The sequence below is a fragment of the Convolutriloba macropyga genome, chromosome 14 (genome assembly GCF_964194025.1).
Source record: "Convolutriloba macropyga chromosome 14, txConMacr16.3, whole genome shotgun sequence".
NCBI lineage: Eukaryota > Metazoa > Xenacoelomorpha > Acoela > Convolutidae > Convolutriloba > Convolutriloba macropyga.
In genome coordinates this window covers 39,831,179-39,851,363 of record NC_134481.1, presented here as the reverse complement: position 1 = coordinate 39,851,363, position 20,185 = coordinate 39,831,179, and the positions used below count along the sequence as shown (strand labels likewise).

Below are 20,185 nucleotides of genomic sequence, written 5' to 3'. Positions count from 1 at the left end.
GCCATGATATAGTACAAGATAACCATAATCTTATTGACTAACATCTTGCAAAATTGGAGCATAACACAAAAACGGTATGCGGACAACAGCGGTGTGGTAGAAAGCTGAGAAAACCTGCTGAGGCCCTTCAAGAACTTTTTTATTACGTTGAGCGTTTTGGGTACTCAGTCAAGGCTCCAGGATGCGAATTTGTTGCAAAGGAGAGCACAAAATCAAGAGTTCTTGATTTTCTCAGAGGAATTGATGCTTCTAATGTTAACAACTGAACAACTGCCGTGTTTTGGTATCAGTCCGTGGCAGTGAGGTTTTGCGTGAAAGCTTGCTAGCACCGACATCAAAAAGTTCCTGTTCTAATTCGGAACCTCGCAAAAGTTGCAAAAACAACTCCTCAACTAGCCTGGTAGTGTTTTACGAGTCGAGTTCAGCAAAATTTTGCCTTCAATGCTCGAAAAACTCCTAACGCTCAGATGGTTTTCTCGGGAGTAGCAAAAAACGTACCAAAAGTTTTGTTGCTATTGATCTTCGGCTCAACCTTCGGTGGCAAAGCACGCTAGTTGTATTAACTACCGACCCGGGAGGGTGGACCCAAAATCAGGGTGCCAACGGAATACGACACTGATTACGCTGCCTAACCGGCCGCTGTCGAGCCTCTTGGAAATGAAACTCTCAAAAATAAACTTCTCATGCAGGGTAGGATTATGCAAGGTGAACGCTACACTCAATTTGAAAAGATGAATGCTTGCAAAATAAGATATTCATACTTTTTCCGTTTGTGCAACCCAGAACGTCATTACACAGTAAATCATTATGTCAAAATATGTTATGTTCTTCTGAGGTGTGCAAACAAAAACTTGCTCACTAGGATGGGGCGGCACAATCAAAAAAGACCCGAAGACAAACGTGAGCTTGTTGGCATCAGTTTTAGGTTGACAAAATCAGGTTTCGGGTACGGTTTGTGCATTCGGTACAATATTGATCTAAAATTACACATTTCGACTGTCTTTGTAGAGAAACTTCACACTAACGCTTATTATCCTTTGTTCAAGGGTGTTATACGCATATGCAGCTCACAGATAACAACGCTCGGTCTGACAGCAAGGGAAACGGCTTTTCTGGGTCCAGCAGAACTTTCTTCCACGTGAATATTTTTAATCCGCTGGCCAGGTCATGCCCAAAAGATATCTAATATCACAAGGCATTTAAAAATATATGAAAAACGAATTTTAGAAATTGAAAACAGTAGTTTTGTTCCGCTCTCGTTGTCTTGCGTGGCAGGCTCAGGGGCCTCCTCTGCAACACACACTATAAAGCAACTCGGACGCACTAACATACATTTGAACGAAGATAAATTTCGCACACCTACGAAGCGCAAGCATCTGTCGCAGAAACTGCCGTGTTGCTAAATGTTGTGTGATTTCGGTTATATATAAACATTTAAATTTGTGTCTTCAGTTTGATTCATTCATTGTATGTTTTCAAATTGTTGTCTGAGTAAAGCTTTGACGCTAATGTGTTTTCCTGAGAGTAATTACTATAATTTACTATAATTCCTGAGAGTATACTATAATTTACAACTATGAATATCTGGCCGCCGGAACTGCCCACCAACCCTAAATCTGAACAATGGTCATGGTGGAAGAAATGTTTCACTGACGGACCTGTCATCAACAAGATTACAGAATACGCGCATCAATTGACGTTCCTACGGCGGGGCCTGAATTATTCTCTGTACTAGATGGAGCGACATCATTTATGAATGGTTTGGCAATACTTGATAGACAATTCCAGAAACCTACTTGGGTTATGTATGCACGACATCAGGTACTGTCGTGTAAGCAACGAGATGATAAATCTGTATAAGATTTCTTCAAGAGATTGCGATAACTGGTTGAAAAATGCGAATGTAGCGACCTTACGATCCACAAGAACATACTATTACGTGACAGCTTGGTATCACGTCTACGAAGCGATATTATCAGGGCGAAGTTACTGGAGCTAACCAATGCGGAAGCGTCAGTTGACAAATGCAAAAGCTTGGCTATCGCAATTGAAATGTCTACCGACTTCCCTCGTTCCTTTTTTGCTTCAGGATCGAGCACCTCGGATTCCCCGACAAGTAGTATTGCTGCAGTTTATGACAAACGAGACAGAGGACAACGTGGAAAAAACAAGGAGTTTTCCCAAACTAAGTGCTCGTTCTGTGGGCAAAAGGCACATCCGCGGTTCAAATGTCCCGCTAAAAATAAATTCTGTCTAAAATGCAACGAGACCGGCAACTGGGCTGTGGTCTGCAGATCGGCACCGGCCGCAATCCAACCAGAAGAAATTCCAGACGATGTAGCATTTTCGTCCGCAATCCTGACGTGTGCCACGAATACCCACGGACAGTCTGGAATTTTTGAACAGATCGGTCATGGTGAAAAATGCGTTGAGGTTAAGGCACTCATCCTTTCCGTGTCATCAATATCATTTATTACTTAAAGTTGTTGTGATTCAAAAGGTCTGGATGTTAGAAAGTCGAAGAGAAGTTCTCGCTTGGCTAACAGAGATAAACTCGAAAATGTTGGTTCTTGTGATACACTTTTGACAATCCAAAACAAGTTTTACGCAGTTAAACTTGCCGTGGTAAAATCTCTCATTTGTGATCTGTCTCATTGGTTTAGATGTGTTATCCCAACATAGCACGGCTTCCCTTCTATTTGGGGTAAGGAAGATCCAGTTGATTTAAGTATCCTAGCGGCAACTTTGTCAGAACCCGCATGTTCGTTTCCCAAAATGAATATTGAGCCACCAGTTATTTTCGATGATTCTGTCTATTCAGCGAGGCCTATCACTAACTAGTCCAGATGGTGCAAACCCGCAGATCAGGAGTTCATGAAGACTGAAGTTGTGCGAATTTTAAAAGAGGGAATAATCGAGCCTTCCACATCGCTCTGGAGAGCGCAAGCATTTGTGCATCACGGGCATAAAGATTGCATGGTGATAGACTATTAAGAAGCAGTCAATAGATGCACGGATGTGGATGCTTATACATTCCCCGAAATTGTTTTATTGGACAAGGCCACAAATTACCATTATTTTTCAAAAATTGACCTCAAGGCAGCATACCATCAGGTTCCGCTGACGGAAGGTGACAGAAATTATACAGCCTTTGAAGTAAACGGCAAGTTGTACCGGTTTACAAGATTGCCCTTTGGTTTGACCAACGCAGTACCCTGCTTTCAGCGCACAATGGATGACTTTGTTGAGAAGCATAACCTTACTGAAGCTCACCCGATTCCGGACGACGTCATTGTTGGATTTCGTACGAACGATGAGCATGAAAGAAATCTGAAGAAGTTTCTGGATGTGGTCAAAGCCGACCGATTAACACTGAACTACAAAAAGTGCTCCTTTGGAATTCGCACTGTTGCCATGCTGGGGCATATTATCTCGGCGCGGAGCAAACGGCCTGACCCCAATCGATATCGATTTCAAACTTTTTAAAATTAACCGATTCCGGAAGAACAAAAAGCTTTAAAGCGGTTGATTGGCTTTTTCGCGGATTATTCAAAATATATTCATCAATATTCGGATAAAATACAGCCCTTAGTGTCTGCGTCACGTCAGTTTGCGTTTCCACTACCACTGTCGGTTGTTACCAGAATCAAGGAGCTGAAACAGGAGATAATAATTTCGTCACTGTCATTGCCAGTGCCCGACAAAAAAACCTCACATCATGGAAACTGATGCATCAACGTCGGGTGTCGGATGCGCTATCACACAAGCTATCACTCGAATCTCATCCAAGTCCAAAAGGTCTACTCGTCCGTGGAGAAAGAAGCTCTAGCCATAGTAGAGTCTTTTCGGAAGTATGACAATTTACTGAAGCCTTATCGGGTTCTGGTTAAGACTGATATGCTCAGCGTTTCTTTCATATTTGCTGATAATAACTCCAAAGTCAAAATGAGAAATTCATGCGATGGAGACCTGAACTTGCCGAGTTTCGATTTGATATCTCCTATAAGTCGGGCGTAGATAACGTGAGGGCCGGTGCGCTGTCATGGATTGCGGCTATTGGCTTTTTTCGAAAAATACCAAATTTTGCCATTTTTACTTGAAGACATCAAGACTTTTAATAAGACCTGTGAAGTTTGTTGCGTAACCAAACCGCATTTCGTTAAGTCCTAGAATGGAAAATTTATTTCAGCTCTAAAACCGTTTGAGCGCCTTGCTCTCTATATAACGGGACCTAAACCGCCGTATCCGGGCACTGGTAACTGCTTCTTACTTTCTGTTACTGACGAATACCGCAGATTCCTGTTTGAAATCCCGCTTCGATTGATCACATCGACAACTGTTTTTTCATGCCTTCGTCATCTTTTCAGCGTTTTTGGTTATCCGTCTTTTATCCACACTGATCGAGGAGAACAGTTTCGTTCAAATGAGTCTCAGCAATTTTGCCAAGAAAACGGGATTGCTCAGTCACAAACTACGCCCTATCACCCAGTAGGGAACGGTCAGTGTGAAAGAATGAACGGAACGATTTGGAAGGCCGTTTGTTGTCTTTTAGAATCCCCCAAATTACCCGCCAGTCACCGGAAAAGTGTGTTATGCGAAGCATTATCTGCTATTCGTACATTATTGTGCAGGGCGACGAATGCAACCCGTCATGATAGATTGTTCCAGTTCCAGCGGAGGGAAGGATTAGGCTATTACATGCCGGCGTGGATACGAGCAGGAGCCAATGCTCTGTTACGTAACTTTGTGCGAAACAAATCTGAGCCATTAGTGACGAAAGTGAAAATTATTGGGGTTGTCAGCCATAAAGTAGTATGTATTGAATACGCAGATGGCCGCTAAAGCACTGTGTCAACCTCAGATCTGGCGCCAACGTCAGATTCTATGAACCCGATTATTTACTTTGAGCATGACAAATCCGAGAACCATATTGCAGAGAAACCACCTATTCAGGAAAATTCTATGATTACGGTATCAGTCAACACACAGCTTTCGCCCATTCCATCCTCTGTTCACGATGAGGTCATCGAACCGTCTTTTGATAGTTAAATCACCCGTCCAAGCCGCTCCGCCGAAGAAGCGACTCAGGGGAGTCACCTTTTCAACTCGCAAATCGAGGATTCTCCTGTTAAACCGACTATGGTGCGCAGCCCTGACGCCAAACCGACGGGACGCCCATCTCGTCAGCTAAAGGCTCCTGGCCACTTGAAGGGTTATGTGGTAGACTTCTGAGCAGAGGAGACTGTTGTGCGATTTCAGTTACTTATAACCTTTCAGTTTATGCCTTCAGTTTGATTCATACTTTGTATGTTTTCAGATTGTTGTCCGAGTAAAGCTTTGACGCTAACGTGTTTTCTTGAGATTATACTGTAAAAAAATCAATTTGTAAAATTAGAATTAATTTCAATATTTAAAACAAACGTTTTCGAACTTTCATCGTCAGGTTAAAACTGTTTTACAAAATGTTAAAAGATAAAATGAATATGTATTTACATTTGTCTGAGACGACAATTAAAACAATTCTAGGAACTATTCTACAAAATCAATCAAAAATTTTTCCCTATATACAATATTTAGCCTTTACAACTCATATTTACATCTGTTATCAATTTAATTAAAAACATTCCTTTTCCGGATTTTTCGATTTTGGCCATGTTCTTGTATTTTTAGGGTTTTCCGAATTTGCACTAACCATAAGTATCCCTCTTGTGGAGGTTTTCCAAATTTCGTTTTGTCATGCATAAAATGTTTTTTGCCCTATGTATTCTCATCTAGTCAAAATTATGATTTGAACTAATATTTTAGCGTGAGTTCCCTCCCCCTATATCCATCGCGTGTGTTTAGTTCCGGCTTCAACTTGCTGATATATATAGCTTCGATAATCATTAGATTTTCTACTGTCCAACAGGCGTCCAGAATTTTCCATTCAATGTCACTCGTGGCGCCACGACATTCAACCATATGTTGACCCACCTGTGAATCCTTCTTTTGATGTTCTGTTATCCTTGTGGTAACATGCCGGCTTTTTTGCCCAACATAGATGGATATGCATCCATTACATTTAATCTCATATACCACGTGGGATTTCAGGTCTCTATCGAAAGATGACTTCAGGGTGGGGAGGCACGAGCTTAATTTCCGCGTTGTAAAAACTGCTTGCAATTCGCATAGTTTCTTCAGTTTGCCTGCAAAGTTTTGAGTAAGGTTGCCTCTGTATTGTAGAAAAATAGTTGGCGTATCAATAGATTTAGTCTTGCTTTTTTGATGCTCTTTTGGTGTTGTTCTTAATTGGTCTTTACCGCCACTTATTATCTTTTCTAGAGTCTGATTCACTATTTTTGAAGATCATTCCTCTGGATATTGATTTTTGGTCCAGCAAGTTTTGTTCTTTTCAAGAGCCTGATCGAAGGCCAACCAATTAGAGGTTGCATTAAAAACCCTGTGAACCGCCCCTTGAATCACATTTTTCTTATGCTGAAGCGGTGCACAGCTGCGAAAATTCAGTATTATTCCAGTGTCAGTTGGTTTTTGATACCAATGACTGAGTTTACTATACTAAACATGTAACTGAGGTTGATTATACCTATAGTTTTGTTGTGCGGGAGGGAAGTCTAGACTCCTAATTAGTTTAGTATTATTTCAACTTTCGGACGCGGCTCCTAGAGCCTAACATATTGATGTTGGACCCATAGATCATACCCCTTTTTAATGAAAAAAATTAGTGGTCATATGACTTTTACGCCCCCAGGCGCACCAGCTATTTTTCACACTAGCGTGCTATAGAACAACTCGTTAATTGTAACTGGCTGATCATAAATAAGTTTGGGTGCCGAAACAGAATTGATCCGGTTTTTCCTTACTATTCAAGTGTTATTCAGTAGACGTAAATGATCATGCGTCAAATCATCATCCGGCGTTGCTTTGTGAAATGTCCTAAATAGGTTTTAGTTGAAACAATTTCTTGATTGATCTCCTGTGCTATGGTGTGGAGTGGTATTAAACTATTCAGTTGAGCCAACGTTTCAGATAATTCAACTCCGCAGAGTAAATTTCGGTTTGACAAGAATGGGGACGGGAAAGCAGTTTATAAAATCTACAACCTACAGGAGACTGGAGGCAAACTTGGGTAAGTATTCTGTTTTATTGAATTGTTCGAGAAATCCATTGCGGTTACTTAAAATGCATGTTCTATCACCAAGAAGGCACGTGGTTAGCCAAGGAAATTTAGCATTGAAGAAAATTGATTCAATCACCCGGTAAAGGTGGTTCCTCCAGACTACAAAAAAGAGGAGCCGTCAAATAAATTTCATATTTTGAATTTCTTAAATTGCACTTTTTTAAGAACAAAAATTGTACCTTAAATTTTTATTGCACCCTTCTTAAGTACTTTGCCTCTGTAATTTAAGGGGTAAAAATTTTTAAAGAAAAACTAGATTAATTATTGAAAAGTTGTTGACAGGTATTATTCTCTGGCTGTGTGGGACGAAGAAACAAGAGATCTTAAATTCTACGGCGACAACATGGATCCTGCGAAAGGTTTTAAGTTTCCATCTTTTGATGAAGTAATCCCCAAATCCAGATGCAGTGATCCATGCGAAGCTGGTCATCAGAAGATTGAGCATTCTGTTTGTTGTTGGGTATGTACCAAATGTGGTCCTAATCAGAGGCTGAACCAGACTGGTCATTGTGAGAATTGCACAAAAGGGTGGTGGCCTACTGCGGACTTCGAGTTAGTTGAGCAATGCTTAATTTTTCAATCGGCCTTTGAGGGGTGCCCCGAGGTGAGCGCATAAATTTTAGGGGAATGGTTTTCTTTTAATTGATTTTTCCCCTACAGTCGATTACGATATTGTGGGCACAGCATGGCACTTCTGCTAATGATTTGTTAAGTGTAAAAATTATGTTAATTTTATTATGAGGTGGGTTCTTTCAAACCATTCTGAAATGCTTCCCTATAAGAAAAGATTTTCAAATCAGAATTCGTATACGAATAAAGGTATCTACATATTGGAGAAATTGTAATTTTTGATGTCAATTGCTGGCAAACTTAGGAGAGTCATTTTCCATTCAATTTAAACCAATAAATTTGAAGCAATCATTCGGACGCTGTTCATGTTTCTGCTTGATCCTGACGATCTGTTGGCACTAAATCTGGATTTTAGGAACTGCTACAAACTGGATGAAACAGTGATAGAGTGGAACAGCCTCTGGGTTCTCATACCAATGGTATTGTCTCTAGCTGGAATCGGTGCCACCTTTTTCGTGGCCACAATTCTGATTCTGCGCAACCAAACGCCGATTGTGAAAGCCAGCGGTCGGGAATTGTGCTTCATGATTCTAACTGGCTGTGTGTGCTGCTATCTTAACACATTCCTTCTTGTGGCGAGGCCGAACAGTTTTGTGTGCGGTGCGCAGAGAATCCTGGTTGGGACCTCGTTCTGCATGCTCTACGCTCCGTTGCTCACCAAAACCAACAGGATCTACAGAATATTCCAAAGTCCAGAAACATTCCCAGCAGGTTTGCGATTTATCAGTCCGGAATCGCAGCTTATTCTCACGTCTTTGCTCGTTGCTGTACAGTTGATAGTGTCTGTTGTCTGGCTGGTTGCTGAAGAGCCTGGAACAAGGCTGGAATTCACCCCAATGCTGGACAAGGTCATTCTAAAATGCCAGATAGATGAAGCAAGATTTACGATGTCTTTGGTATACAACATGTTGCTTATAGCATTGTGTACAGTATATGCAGTGAAGACCCGAAACATTCCAGAAAACTTCAATGAAGCCAAGTTCATCGGATTTGCCATGTATACGACTTGTATTGTGTGGCTAGCGTTTGTGCCATTGTATTTTGGTCTCAAAACGGATTTCAGAGTAAGTTAGATTAGTTGCACGAAAGAGTCTGTTCCCATTGCACGAGTCTTCCTGACAGTTTGTGCAGAAAAGCCATATTTCCATCGGAGCAGCTTTTTTGCAAATTTTTTGTTAATAGCCGCACAGCGATAGCTGGGGCTATTATTGGCCTTCTCTAGGTTTTTTACGACTCGAAGAGGAGTATTGGTTTTCTCTCGGTTTTTTTTTTACAGGAAGTAGATTTGTTCACGCGGCATTTTGACCTAAAAGCGAAAGTGAGAAAAGCTGTCTCGGTGAACAGATTTTTGGGAGAAGTTTTTTGATCATGCGCTTCGTTTAGTGAATGACTTTTTGACTTTGAAAAGTAGTTTTTGACTGAATGGCACATATAGATAATCGTTTTTAGCCGTTTTTTGGACTAAGTGGCCCAATTTTTTTGCTTTTAATTTGGTTGCTTATAGAAATAAAGTTTATTCGATACTATATTGAAATGTCAACCTCGGAAATTGACTCCACAGTGTTTTGGAGAGCCTGAAAATGCGTTTCAATTTCAAAATTGGCACATATCTCTTTATTTTTTAGTTATTTTTTGGCCTTTTTCTATTAATATCTTCATTTTTGGATCTTTCAGCCGTCTTTTTGTCAAAAGTCAGTTAATATGGCAACTCCCTTTTATAAGTCATTTACTCAACGCCCCTTTCTACCTCAATGTAATTTTTTTTATAAAATTGTACATATGCTAATCCGATTTTGGTAGCATTTTTTTCCAATTTTTGTCAGTTTTTTGTTTTTTTTTTGTTTTTAATTTCTAGAAATAGTGTTTTTATTCAATATAAGGGACTTTAATTTCGTTTCAATAAAATTCATTCTTTTTTGGCGTTAAGTTCTTGAAAATCAGTTAAGATTATTCTTAAATGCTGTCTTAAAAGTTTTTTGACTTTTTTTTTGCAAAATGTTCCAATTTTTCGTATGTTTGAATTCTGCTTTTTATTTTTTTTATTCTGTTCAGGGGGATGGATTTTTTTTTCGGATGACTCGTTGTCCTTTCGATGTCTCGAATGCTGAACAATGAAATGTATTCCTTTTTCTTGACTTTTTTGATTAACTTTCAAAAATCAAGAAAGTTTTTTGTTACGGTATTTCTTACATTGTGTGAATATTCTTCACATTCTAGTTAGTATCATGCTAGCTTTGTCCTGGAACCTACATTTATTTCGGTATATTGATTTTTTCAGTTGTAAAAAATGAATGATTTCAGCTTTTTCTTAGATTTTCGTCATTTCTTTGGTTTGCAATTGATTTCATTCAACATATGGCAGTACTGAGAGTTTGATAGCAAGCGTTTTCCAAAGTTTCCACTTATGACTATTTACTGCAACTTTCTTGGTAATATTTTAAACGTTTTTTTGCCTTTGAATGTTCTGCTGCTTATGTCTTTTCTATGATCAATTTTGTTTTTGGTTTAGTATGAAATCATGTTGTCTATCATATGTACAACAGGTAACAGGTGTGTGTTGTTTTTTGTCTTAATCGCAGTTAATAGAAATGTAATTATAGGTTTTTTCTGATTCATAATTTTGAGCTTTCTTTTTTGAAAAGATTTAACTTAGTTTTTAAGATTATTATCTGGCCTTTGCTTTCGCGATCTTTTTCAGATTTGAATCATGAATAGTTTGAGGGCTATTGATAACTTTGTCAGCTCTTCAGACTATCAGGTTTTTGACCACATTAATTATTTTGGATGTTTTTACGTTACCAAACTTTTTCAATAATATAAAATTTTGCTGCATTTTGTTTCTTGTTGGCAGTGGTTTATGTTTCACCAATTTTTAGAGCAGACCTGGAGAAGTAGTTAATGGTTTAATACAAAAGGTAGTGGCTTCCGCTGCAATTACGGTTTTTTTAGTGAAGTTGTGACGCTTCGAGTCGCTTCCGGAATTCTTTTGGCTATGTTTTTTGTTTCGTCGCGATTTTTGTTACGACCATACGACGGCACAACCACTTTAAATCTGCTTTTTGTTAATTCGTTCATGCAATTTCAACTGATGTGCGTGCGTGACGTCTTAGTGAAGCGAGTTTTTTGTTCATTTGCGTGATTAATTTTTTGGTCACACGACTTACCTCACTCTCAAAAATGACTTCCTCAATTTGAAATTGACTTTTCTTTACTTTAATTCAAAGAGATAAGGTCAATTGAATGTGTCTCTCTAAATGAAGGTTATTTAAGAGCAGCTGTTAGAGGCAGCAATAACTTATACAGATTTTAAATCAAAATATAATATATCAGCCTTCAATGAAAGACGAATTTTTTTGGTCTGTCTTTTTTACTGTGTTTTTTTGAAACTGCAGATCTACGAAGCTATTGCGGCTATTTTCTGACAATCTGCCAGCTATTTTTTGAATTGTTTAATTGTTCTCAAACAAAATTTAGCAATTATATTGGTCCTGTAGTCTTTTTTATGCGATTTTTCGTTTGACGATTTTTCGTCTGACGCATTTGGCTTTTCGTCCTCAAAAACGGGATAATCAGATAGCGCTCGGAGGAATTTAAGTGGCCGAGCAGCTCTCTTAGAGCTTTGCGCCTTACTAGCTTCTAAGTATGCGATTCACAAAAACTGTTTTGAGGAGACAAATTCTTGATGTGAAGGGCGGTTTTTAGTCTTAAAAGTGTGACCTCCTCTGTCATCCCATCTGTCAGAACCTACATCAAGTCCTTTGGGTAATGGATTACGCATACATTATTGAGCTATTGACACCGATTGTTGCATGAACCGAACAGCACCCTTGTAGGTAAAACTAGGGATTTCGTGATGTACTGATTTCGCAGATTTGCAACCCGGGTAGTGTTTCTTAAGCAACTCGCTAATTTTTCACTTCTCACGATTGCTTAATTGAAGGTGAATATTTTATTGCAGTGGTTCTACTGCTACAAAATTTTGACCTATAGAAAAACCCATTTCTGTGACTTGTGATCAACATCTACTGAAAAGCAAAAGCCCTGACCTCAAAATTGTTGGTCCCTATTTCATCAACAAGAGGGGCCGTCGAATCTGTTCAACTTTTCCAAAATACTTGTTAAACTTATCCAAAAAACTCTCCTTTTGAAAAATGGATATTATCTAAAAACTGAAGCAAATAGTTTAGATCAAAATTTTTTTTCAAGTTCAAGTTGAATTAAGTTGAAATACCTAAGTTATATCGAATTTTGTTTTAACAAAAAATTAAACTTTTTTTGATAACTAGATCCTTGGAAAAACTTTCAATTACTGGAACGTAGCTTTGGAATCCGAATCATGCAACTGAAAATTTACATCTCAGACTATTTGTGAGAAACAAAATTTGACCAAAAGATCTTTTTAGAAAAAAATGGTTTTGCTTGCTATACTTTCAAACCTTATCTCGCTGTTGATATTGCGTAATCGGTACGTTTCTCTAATATGAAATTGAGATCAAAATATGAAAGTATAATATCGCTGCTACCTGGCCTAGATTGTGATAGGCAACGTTAGTTGAAGAAAATTGTATTTTCCGTCAAAAGTGTAAAACTTAGATTAAAAATCATGTCTGGCATTCTCTTTTATGAGTTTTTTTTATTTCAAATCGAATTAAATTCAAAAGTTTGTTGCATGAAGTTAATAATTTGCCAGCGTCAAGTAAAAACAAAATTTGAATGCAAAATAAATGCTCGAATGCTCAAATTTTTTTGTTGGAGTGAATAATAAAAGGTATCTCGATTATATATGGTTTAACTAGAGATGTATAGCAAAATTTGTAACGTAGCACGATAAAAGCCGGACAAAAGTTCGATGGAAGTTTTGTCAAACTTTTGATGCAAACTTCTGACCCGTTTTCATAAACTTCTAAACAAAAAAGCGCTCTGATTCAAGTAATCAAGAAAAAAAGATTTTGAAAGACCTTATTTTAAGGGACACTACACGAAGTGCAAGCGAGCCGTTTTTTTCACATGAATACCTTTTGTCATCAAAAATTTTTCGAATTTGCTTTATTTCAGATCTAGGGATAATCAATAATCTCCGGTCATATCACCGGTAGTATTTATGAAGCATTTCTAAGTCACCCAACTTCCGTCTTTTTTGCATTTCCCCCAAAGCGAATTGTTGGTTTTTCACAAATATCGTCAAATGCCTTTAATGGTGTGATCTCTGTTTGCACCGAACAAAATGATTGTCTACGTCAAAAATGCGGAAACTGCATTTGCAAAAAAAATATATTTCTCAGGCCAAATTAGTATTTTTGTTAGCCTAATATTGTTCCAATTGAAATTATTATGCTCGTTTTTCAAAAACTGGTTACCACTGTTACTGTTTCTGAAAGTGAAAAAATGAATCTAAAATTTATTGAATTTAAAATTTTTTGATGATTCTAAAATCAATTTTCTTTTCGGATCTATTCTGTTTCGCCCCCCCCCCCCCCCCCCGCTTAGTTAGCATAAATTTTTTATGACCCCCAGCCGCACGTGCTATTTTCTTACATAGTATCGTGCTATATAACAACATATAATTTGTAACTGGGGGTCATAAAAAACACTGGGGGGAAACATAATAGATCCTTCCTTTCTAATTCAACTCTGAAATGTTTAATAATAAAATGAATTTCGCTGCAGATGAAAAAGCAGAAATTTTAATTTTAAAAAAATGAAATTAGCTTTTACAATGAAAATTTTCAATTAACTGTGGCTGTTATTGCACCACATATATTCGACATCACTGAGTGAAGCTGTGTTTAATACTTCAGTGTATCTATCTTTGTTTGAGCTATATATATCAAATTTGGCTGGGCTGCTACAGATCACACAATACGGGATCTCTTTATGTATGCCAGTCAAACTTGACAAAAGATATAACAAATCGAAGGCAAAGATATATGCCTAAGACCTGTCTGTGCTATAAGTCTCAATTTAAAATAGTTGGGGGGCTGAAAGTATTTAATTTATAAAAGAGTAAATATAATATAACAGCTTACTAATTACCAGTTGTGTAGTGATGAGATGGAGGTGAGCTGTTGGGCGATCGTTCACTTGGGTGTTTCTTCAGTTATGTTATTTGTCGAAAAAGAAAGTTATAAAATTAAATCTGGAATTATTTGTCTAAGTTATTAAACAATTTTGTTCGACTATTTTATTGTTAAAGTGAAGTTAAATTTTGAGAAAAATGAAAGCAGTTGTCTGCTGCTTGTTTCTGGGAGTGATTTCTGTCTCTCTCATTTTATTCCGTCCCACTTCGCTGAGAGAAACAATTAATTCCTCTCAGCTCCGTTTGGGCCGATAGGGAGCGAATCACAAACTCACGTTCATAGTGAGGTGCTTCTTAATTTTCCTATTGGCCGAGAAGGCAAGAGAATTAACTCTTTTTTATCTCACGGAAAAATTATTGAAACTCCAAAAAATAATAAAAATCTAAAAAGCTGAGAGCATCAATTATTGATTTCGTAGGCGCCTGTTTTCTGGTTTTCCCCTCTTCTAAAACCGCAACAATTATGGTTTCCTTGGGGGCTTTTTATGAGACTCTATTGTCTTTTCCCCTGAAGCAATCTGCTTCATCTTTATTGAACTTGGGGGGAAAGATCTGCATTGCAACTGTCAAAAGCAGAAGTAATTTAAATCAAAAGAAACTGTGGTTTTACAGGCCGCCTACGTTCAACAATGTACATTTTCTATCCTGGATATAAGCGAGGAGATCCAGGCCTAAAGTTGTGTTATTTAAATAAGTCGAACTGAGTTGTTTAAATACTTGTGTACTGGTAGTCTTAATAAGCGTTAGTTTGTTTAGCGCGCGGCGAAAGAATGGTTAATTAGCGCCTAAATACGTTCGCTCTAATGCGAGATTAATTATCCGTTCATTTGTAACGGCTCTCGTAATACTACATATAGGTGTTGGAAAAAGTTGTGATAATTCTTTTATTTGTTGTTGCTACGTTCTGCAAGAAGTAAACAATATTAAAACCGCTGAAGAATTAATTAGCAGGTGGTTTGATTACATCCCGAATCGCATTTTTTGAAAGCTATGCTTATCGAACAACCGAAGTACTTGAGGAATATTGATTTAACAGATCGTTGGTGCTTTGGCATGGAAAAGAGATTGTTTTCACTGATAAAATGCTGTAGCCAGTGCTTGGAATAATAAAGGAAATCTTTGTTTCAGATCCAGATTTCAACGCTCTGTGTCAGCATAAGTCTGAGCGCCACAGTAGCCCTAATTTGTCTCTTCGGACCCAAATTGTTCATCATTTTCTTCAAACCAGAGCAAAACGTACGTCGAATCCACAACAGATCTGGCACTCAGCATACACGAAGCACGGTCGCCTCAGCTAAGAAAAATGCGGGGGCTACTGGGGCGAATTGCAAAAGTGAGCCCAAAAAACGCTCAGAAAAGGAATGTCCTGAGAATTATATTGCGAAGGAGTGCAAAGCGAGGAAAGATCACGTGGCCGATGATGGGTCGGATTTAGAGAGGGAGTTGGAGGTGGATGTTGCAGAAATGAAGACAAAGAAGGATTTGAAGGAATGTTATCGGACGGGAGATAGCAATGACGAAAGGGCTGCCTCGCCAGATTTGACGTATACTTTTGCAATGCCACCCGAAACATGTTAGTGAACAAATTTCATTTTCCTGTGAACAAAATCTGAAAATTATTGTTCCGACCCACTTTAGTGGGGGAGGAACTATATACTCAAATGTTTTTTTTTGTTCAGACAATTTTGGCCGATCGATATAATCATCGTAGAGAGTTGTAAGTGGTATCATTAGAAAGCCTGTCCAGCGGAGAATATGGAATTAAAATTTGTTTTGATTTTCGCTTTTTACAGGGAGTTATCAAGGTTTAAAGTTTTGTGAATAGTAGACAATATTCCGTTGTTTTTATTCACTTTTTTCTGTAATTTTGATCAAATTTTCGTCAATTTTGCTTAAAAAATTATGCTAAAATTGTTAACGGTTGTGTGTTTGATTTTATCTTAAATGATAGATGAGTGTTGCTGAATTGTTCAATCCGAGTTTTTTTGGCAAAAATTCATGCTAAAATACTTTTTTCGTCAAAAATGGTATCAAATATGCTGTTTTGGTCCACTTTTATTTGCTGGAAGTATACACCCTAAATTTGCGGTCATATTCTTCGTATGCTCGATAAGAGAGCTATTTGGACTCCCGCTGGCTTTAAGAGTCTTGGCCAGTTTGCGAATTTAAACTCGATAACTATACAAAATGCACTATTTATTTTTGATATGCTGAAAAACTGTTTAAAAATTGAATTACTTCGCAACCATTTTAACAATTGAGTGTCTTTTCTAGCTGCGCAGCATAATCAGGGCTTATCTTGATCTGGCCATGGATCCTTACGGTAAAAAAAATTTTAGATTTTGATGGGGCGAGGCCTTTTTTTGAAAAAATATTTCCGCGTTTATAGTTTTTTAAGTTAATTACTGACAAGAATTTCAAATTAGGGTTCAATTATTGACAGATATTACTTACAAAAATGAGGCCCAATGACCATTTGCTTTGGTTTCAGGGTTAAGCTCATGATTCTTATGGCTCTGACCAATTGCTTTGGTAAAAATTTATGAACTTCTCATATTTCGCTTTCATTTATAATTTTTGTAGTCCAATGACTTTATCTCCGCAATCAAAGATATAATCGGTTTTCTTAAGACGTATAAGTGAACCCAGACAATGCGTCCAGTTATTATCTAATGTCTGTTATGGCTTTGAATTTATTTGTTTTAAGAAAATGTTAGTGATTTTTTGAACTTTGCCACTATTTTAATTCTCAACTTCTCAAGTCGAAATTAACAGGCGGAAATACGTTTTCTGTGTGTAATATATTAATGTCGGTATCGGTTTTATATATAACTAATGGTTTCTTGTTTCGATACTACGAGTTTTAAAATTTCTTTTCTTCTGAGCATAATTTCACATTTTTAAGTTCATTTTGTTTCCTTGTCAAAATATCACATTATTGACTGATCCAATTGAAGGAAAGCATAGTTGGAAAAATGTAAAGCGTTGAAAAAAGGCGTAACTGTATATTTTGTTTCTTTTTGTTGTACAGATTTTGCTTTTGTGCCGAGACACTTCTCTCGCAAAATTTAGTGGTTTTTTTTATCTTTGCCTATGGTATTCTTCCTATTTGTTTTTGTACAATATTTAATTGTAATGATAGGTCTCAAATTCTTCCCCGGGAGATACAGCTGAACCTATTTAAAGATTTCACTTTACAGCTATTTGTTTTAATGACTTTCAAGTTAAATTTAAAAACAATTTTTTTGCTTTCATTGTCACCATGTAATTCAATCTCCTTATAAAGACGTCCAACTACTTTTTTGACTCAAACATTTTTTTCTTGGTTGGTTATATGTTTTGACTGATAGCTTCGATCATTTAGTTCCAGAAAATTTTTTCGAGATTTCTTTACTGTTCAATTTTTGGGTTTGTTATGATTTCTACATGGTCCTCTTATAAGGAAAGCCCATTGATATTCAGACGAGAAGCAAGTGGCGATGAACAGTTCTTGCAGATAACATCTTATAATTATAGGTGCCTCGAAAACTGTGGTGTTGTGAAATTGTTTGTGAATCTTTGGCCTCTGCCTGTATTTGTAATTGTGTAGTCTCGTGATTAGATCTCATTGATAAATTTTGATTGGTTTCTTGAACTGTTGCAACTCAATTCATCTTGTTAGTGATCTCCTTTGTCTGATATGACAATTGAAATTTTTTGGTTTCAAAAACATAATTGAATTTCAGAGCTTCGCCATTTTCTCGGTCGATTTGTAGCCTAGTCTCTGTAACGACAAGTCACAACCCGTTTACAATGAGCTGTAATTTAATCTCATAACGGTTTTATTTTCAACCACGGTTTTATTTTCAACGGTTTTATTTGTTTCTCGGCTTTGTTTCTACTGTTACTACGAGATTTTATAAAATGTTAGGGATTTTTATATATTGGTACATTTTTCAGGATTTTTGTGTGTTTTTTAAATTATTACATGAATGTTAGGTGCCATTGTCTTTTAAATGTTGCGCAATTGAAAATTTTGAATGCTCTTATTGACAAGTTTATGGTTTTAACGGCTTCACTGACATTTTAGCGCGAAATTTAACTAAAATTTTTCCCGGTATTTGTCCTTTTTGTAGTCATAAGACATACAATGGATAATGACAGGTCTCAATTGCTTCCTATGGAAATATAAATGAACATTTTAGTGACTTCCTTTAATAGATAATGATTTTAATTGCCTTGAATCTAATTGTTTCTGAAAATAGAAACGTATTTTTGAACTTCGCACCTTTTAGCTTTTTTTGTCGACCTGTTACCCAGTGGCATTGAGGATAGGTCCCAAATCTTTTCTAATGAAGTACAAGTTATTTTTTGTTTAGATTTTATCTGTTGCGAGATCGATTTTATGATCTTTTCAATATAGTAATCGAGTTTTAGTCGTAATTAATGTTTGTCATTTGATTTTTATTATTGTCTTTTTTTGTAGTGCTATTAACAACAAGTTTCATCGGCCCTGTTGCGTAGCATTGTATTCCATTAATGGTTTATTGGACGATATTAATTTTTTTCAAGGTTTTGCCAATGATATCAAGAATGTGGATGAGTGGTGTTGGAACATTATGCGCACGCACATTAACGAGCCTCCTTGTTATTTCAGTTATTATACAAGCCCAGTATAGTTGCTGCTACTGCTGCCCAGCAAAAAGTTTTTTTACTGAATAGCTTCTTTTTGGCTCTAATAGCCAACTGACACAGTAGCCAACTTTCACGAAAACATTAACCTCCTGCAAGAGGATTCCTGCAAAATGCCACGAAGTCCACCTATCTTTCTCTGTGTATTTTTATTACTGCATACATTTATATAACACCTTATGAGTTATGTATTGTAAGTGCCTCCGTCTGTTGTTCGAGAGCAATTCATCCGACGTTAGTCGGTTTATGTTTCTATGTAATGTCGTGCCTCTCCAGTAACTTCCGAACGCTTATCTTTGCAGAGTCTTGCACGACAAAACGTCATATCGCTAGATTTTCTTCCTAAATCATGGAAGATAATATGTCGCCTTGCAAAAATCTTGCAAGATGAAAATGCATCTTGCAAATACTTTAATAGACATTTGTCTTGCGAGATTTTCAAAGATGGCCATAGTCTTGCATGATTTTGAAGGATAGCCATTTTTTTCAAGAATCCTGGCTGATAACCATCCGGTGACAACCAGGGATATTTTTCACCGGATGAGTTCACGCTTTTTTAAATCACGTTCATTCTTTATTTGTACATTTTTCATGCCCTTTTTTGACTGATTTCAGTGCGTGATTTCATTTTTAGACTTGTTGCATTTGGTTTGTCCATTCGCGTGATTTAAAAAATTGTTTTAGAAATTACTAAAGATTGAGATGTTTTTAAGGAAATTAAAAACGACTTTTGTTTTTACGTTGAGCACATTCGTTTTCTGATGCTTAAATTTGAAACTGTCCTGGAAGCAACAAAAACTTCTTGAAGTCGTTAGTTGATGTCGTAAAATTTTTTTATCGTGTCTAACAATACCAAAGACCTTAACAAATGCAAAAGTTTTAAGTTCCATTTTATCATGTTCCACATTTATAATGCTGCTTATATCTTTCCACTAGTCTTCTACGAGACCGAATATTTTTTCTTCAACGAGACCGAATATTTCTTGAAAACTTGTCAGAATAAAACACGAGCACGGGGTTTTAGGTTAAAGCTTTTCTCTAATGACGTGTTTTTATGTAATTTCAGTCGCCCCGAAATGTTCAAATCCCTGAAATCTGTAGCTCGTTGGATGTCATGCTTAAAATAATACAGCTAGCAATAAAAGAAAGCTTGACTAATCTAATATTGAAACTAAAGTGGTTTAAAAAAGCTGTGGCTCAGCTATTTTGGCAAACTAGTTCCACTCTTCAAATTAATTTGAATAAAAAATAGAAAAATAGAAGCATTGTTTCTAGATTTAAACTTAGTGACATCATTGAAAAATTAAAGTACTCTAGCGAGAAGCAAGCGACAATTTATAGTCTTGATATCTGCTTCGCTTTTCTGACGAGACGAAAAATTAACATAATCGAACTATTGAGATGGAGCTCGGTACGAGTTAAAATGAGGCGGTGTATTTCCAATGCACCTTAACTTTTCTTAACGAAACAGTTAGTATTGATGTTATTAATAATCAGTTATGATATTAATGAATCAATAATCTGACCTTAATATGAGAAATGTTCTATCAATAATCTTTTCCTGTATTCACACATTCTCCTTTTTTGTAAAAAAAAGTCTATTTGAACGTATAAGTGATGCATAATTATGT

General features: G+C 37.0%; 1 protein-coding gene across 1 annotated transcript in view; it reads left to right on the top strand.

The window, feature by feature from the left end:
* LOC142353346 (metabotropic glutamate receptor 3-like) overlaps positions 1-20,185 on the top strand; it is an 83,649-nt gene that overhangs the window by 36,542 nt on the left and 26,922 nt on the right. Inside the window, exons 5-8 of the mRNA XM_075405578.1 lie at positions 7,027-7,126; positions 7,460-7,729; positions 8,163-8,871; positions 15,012-15,456. Coding sequence (XP_075261693.1) covers positions 7,027-7,126; positions 7,460-7,729; positions 8,163-8,871; positions 15,012-15,456 — 1,524 coding nt within the window. The remainder of the gene's footprint in view (positions 1-7,026; positions 7,127-7,459; positions 7,730-8,162; positions 8,872-15,011; positions 15,457-20,185) is intronic.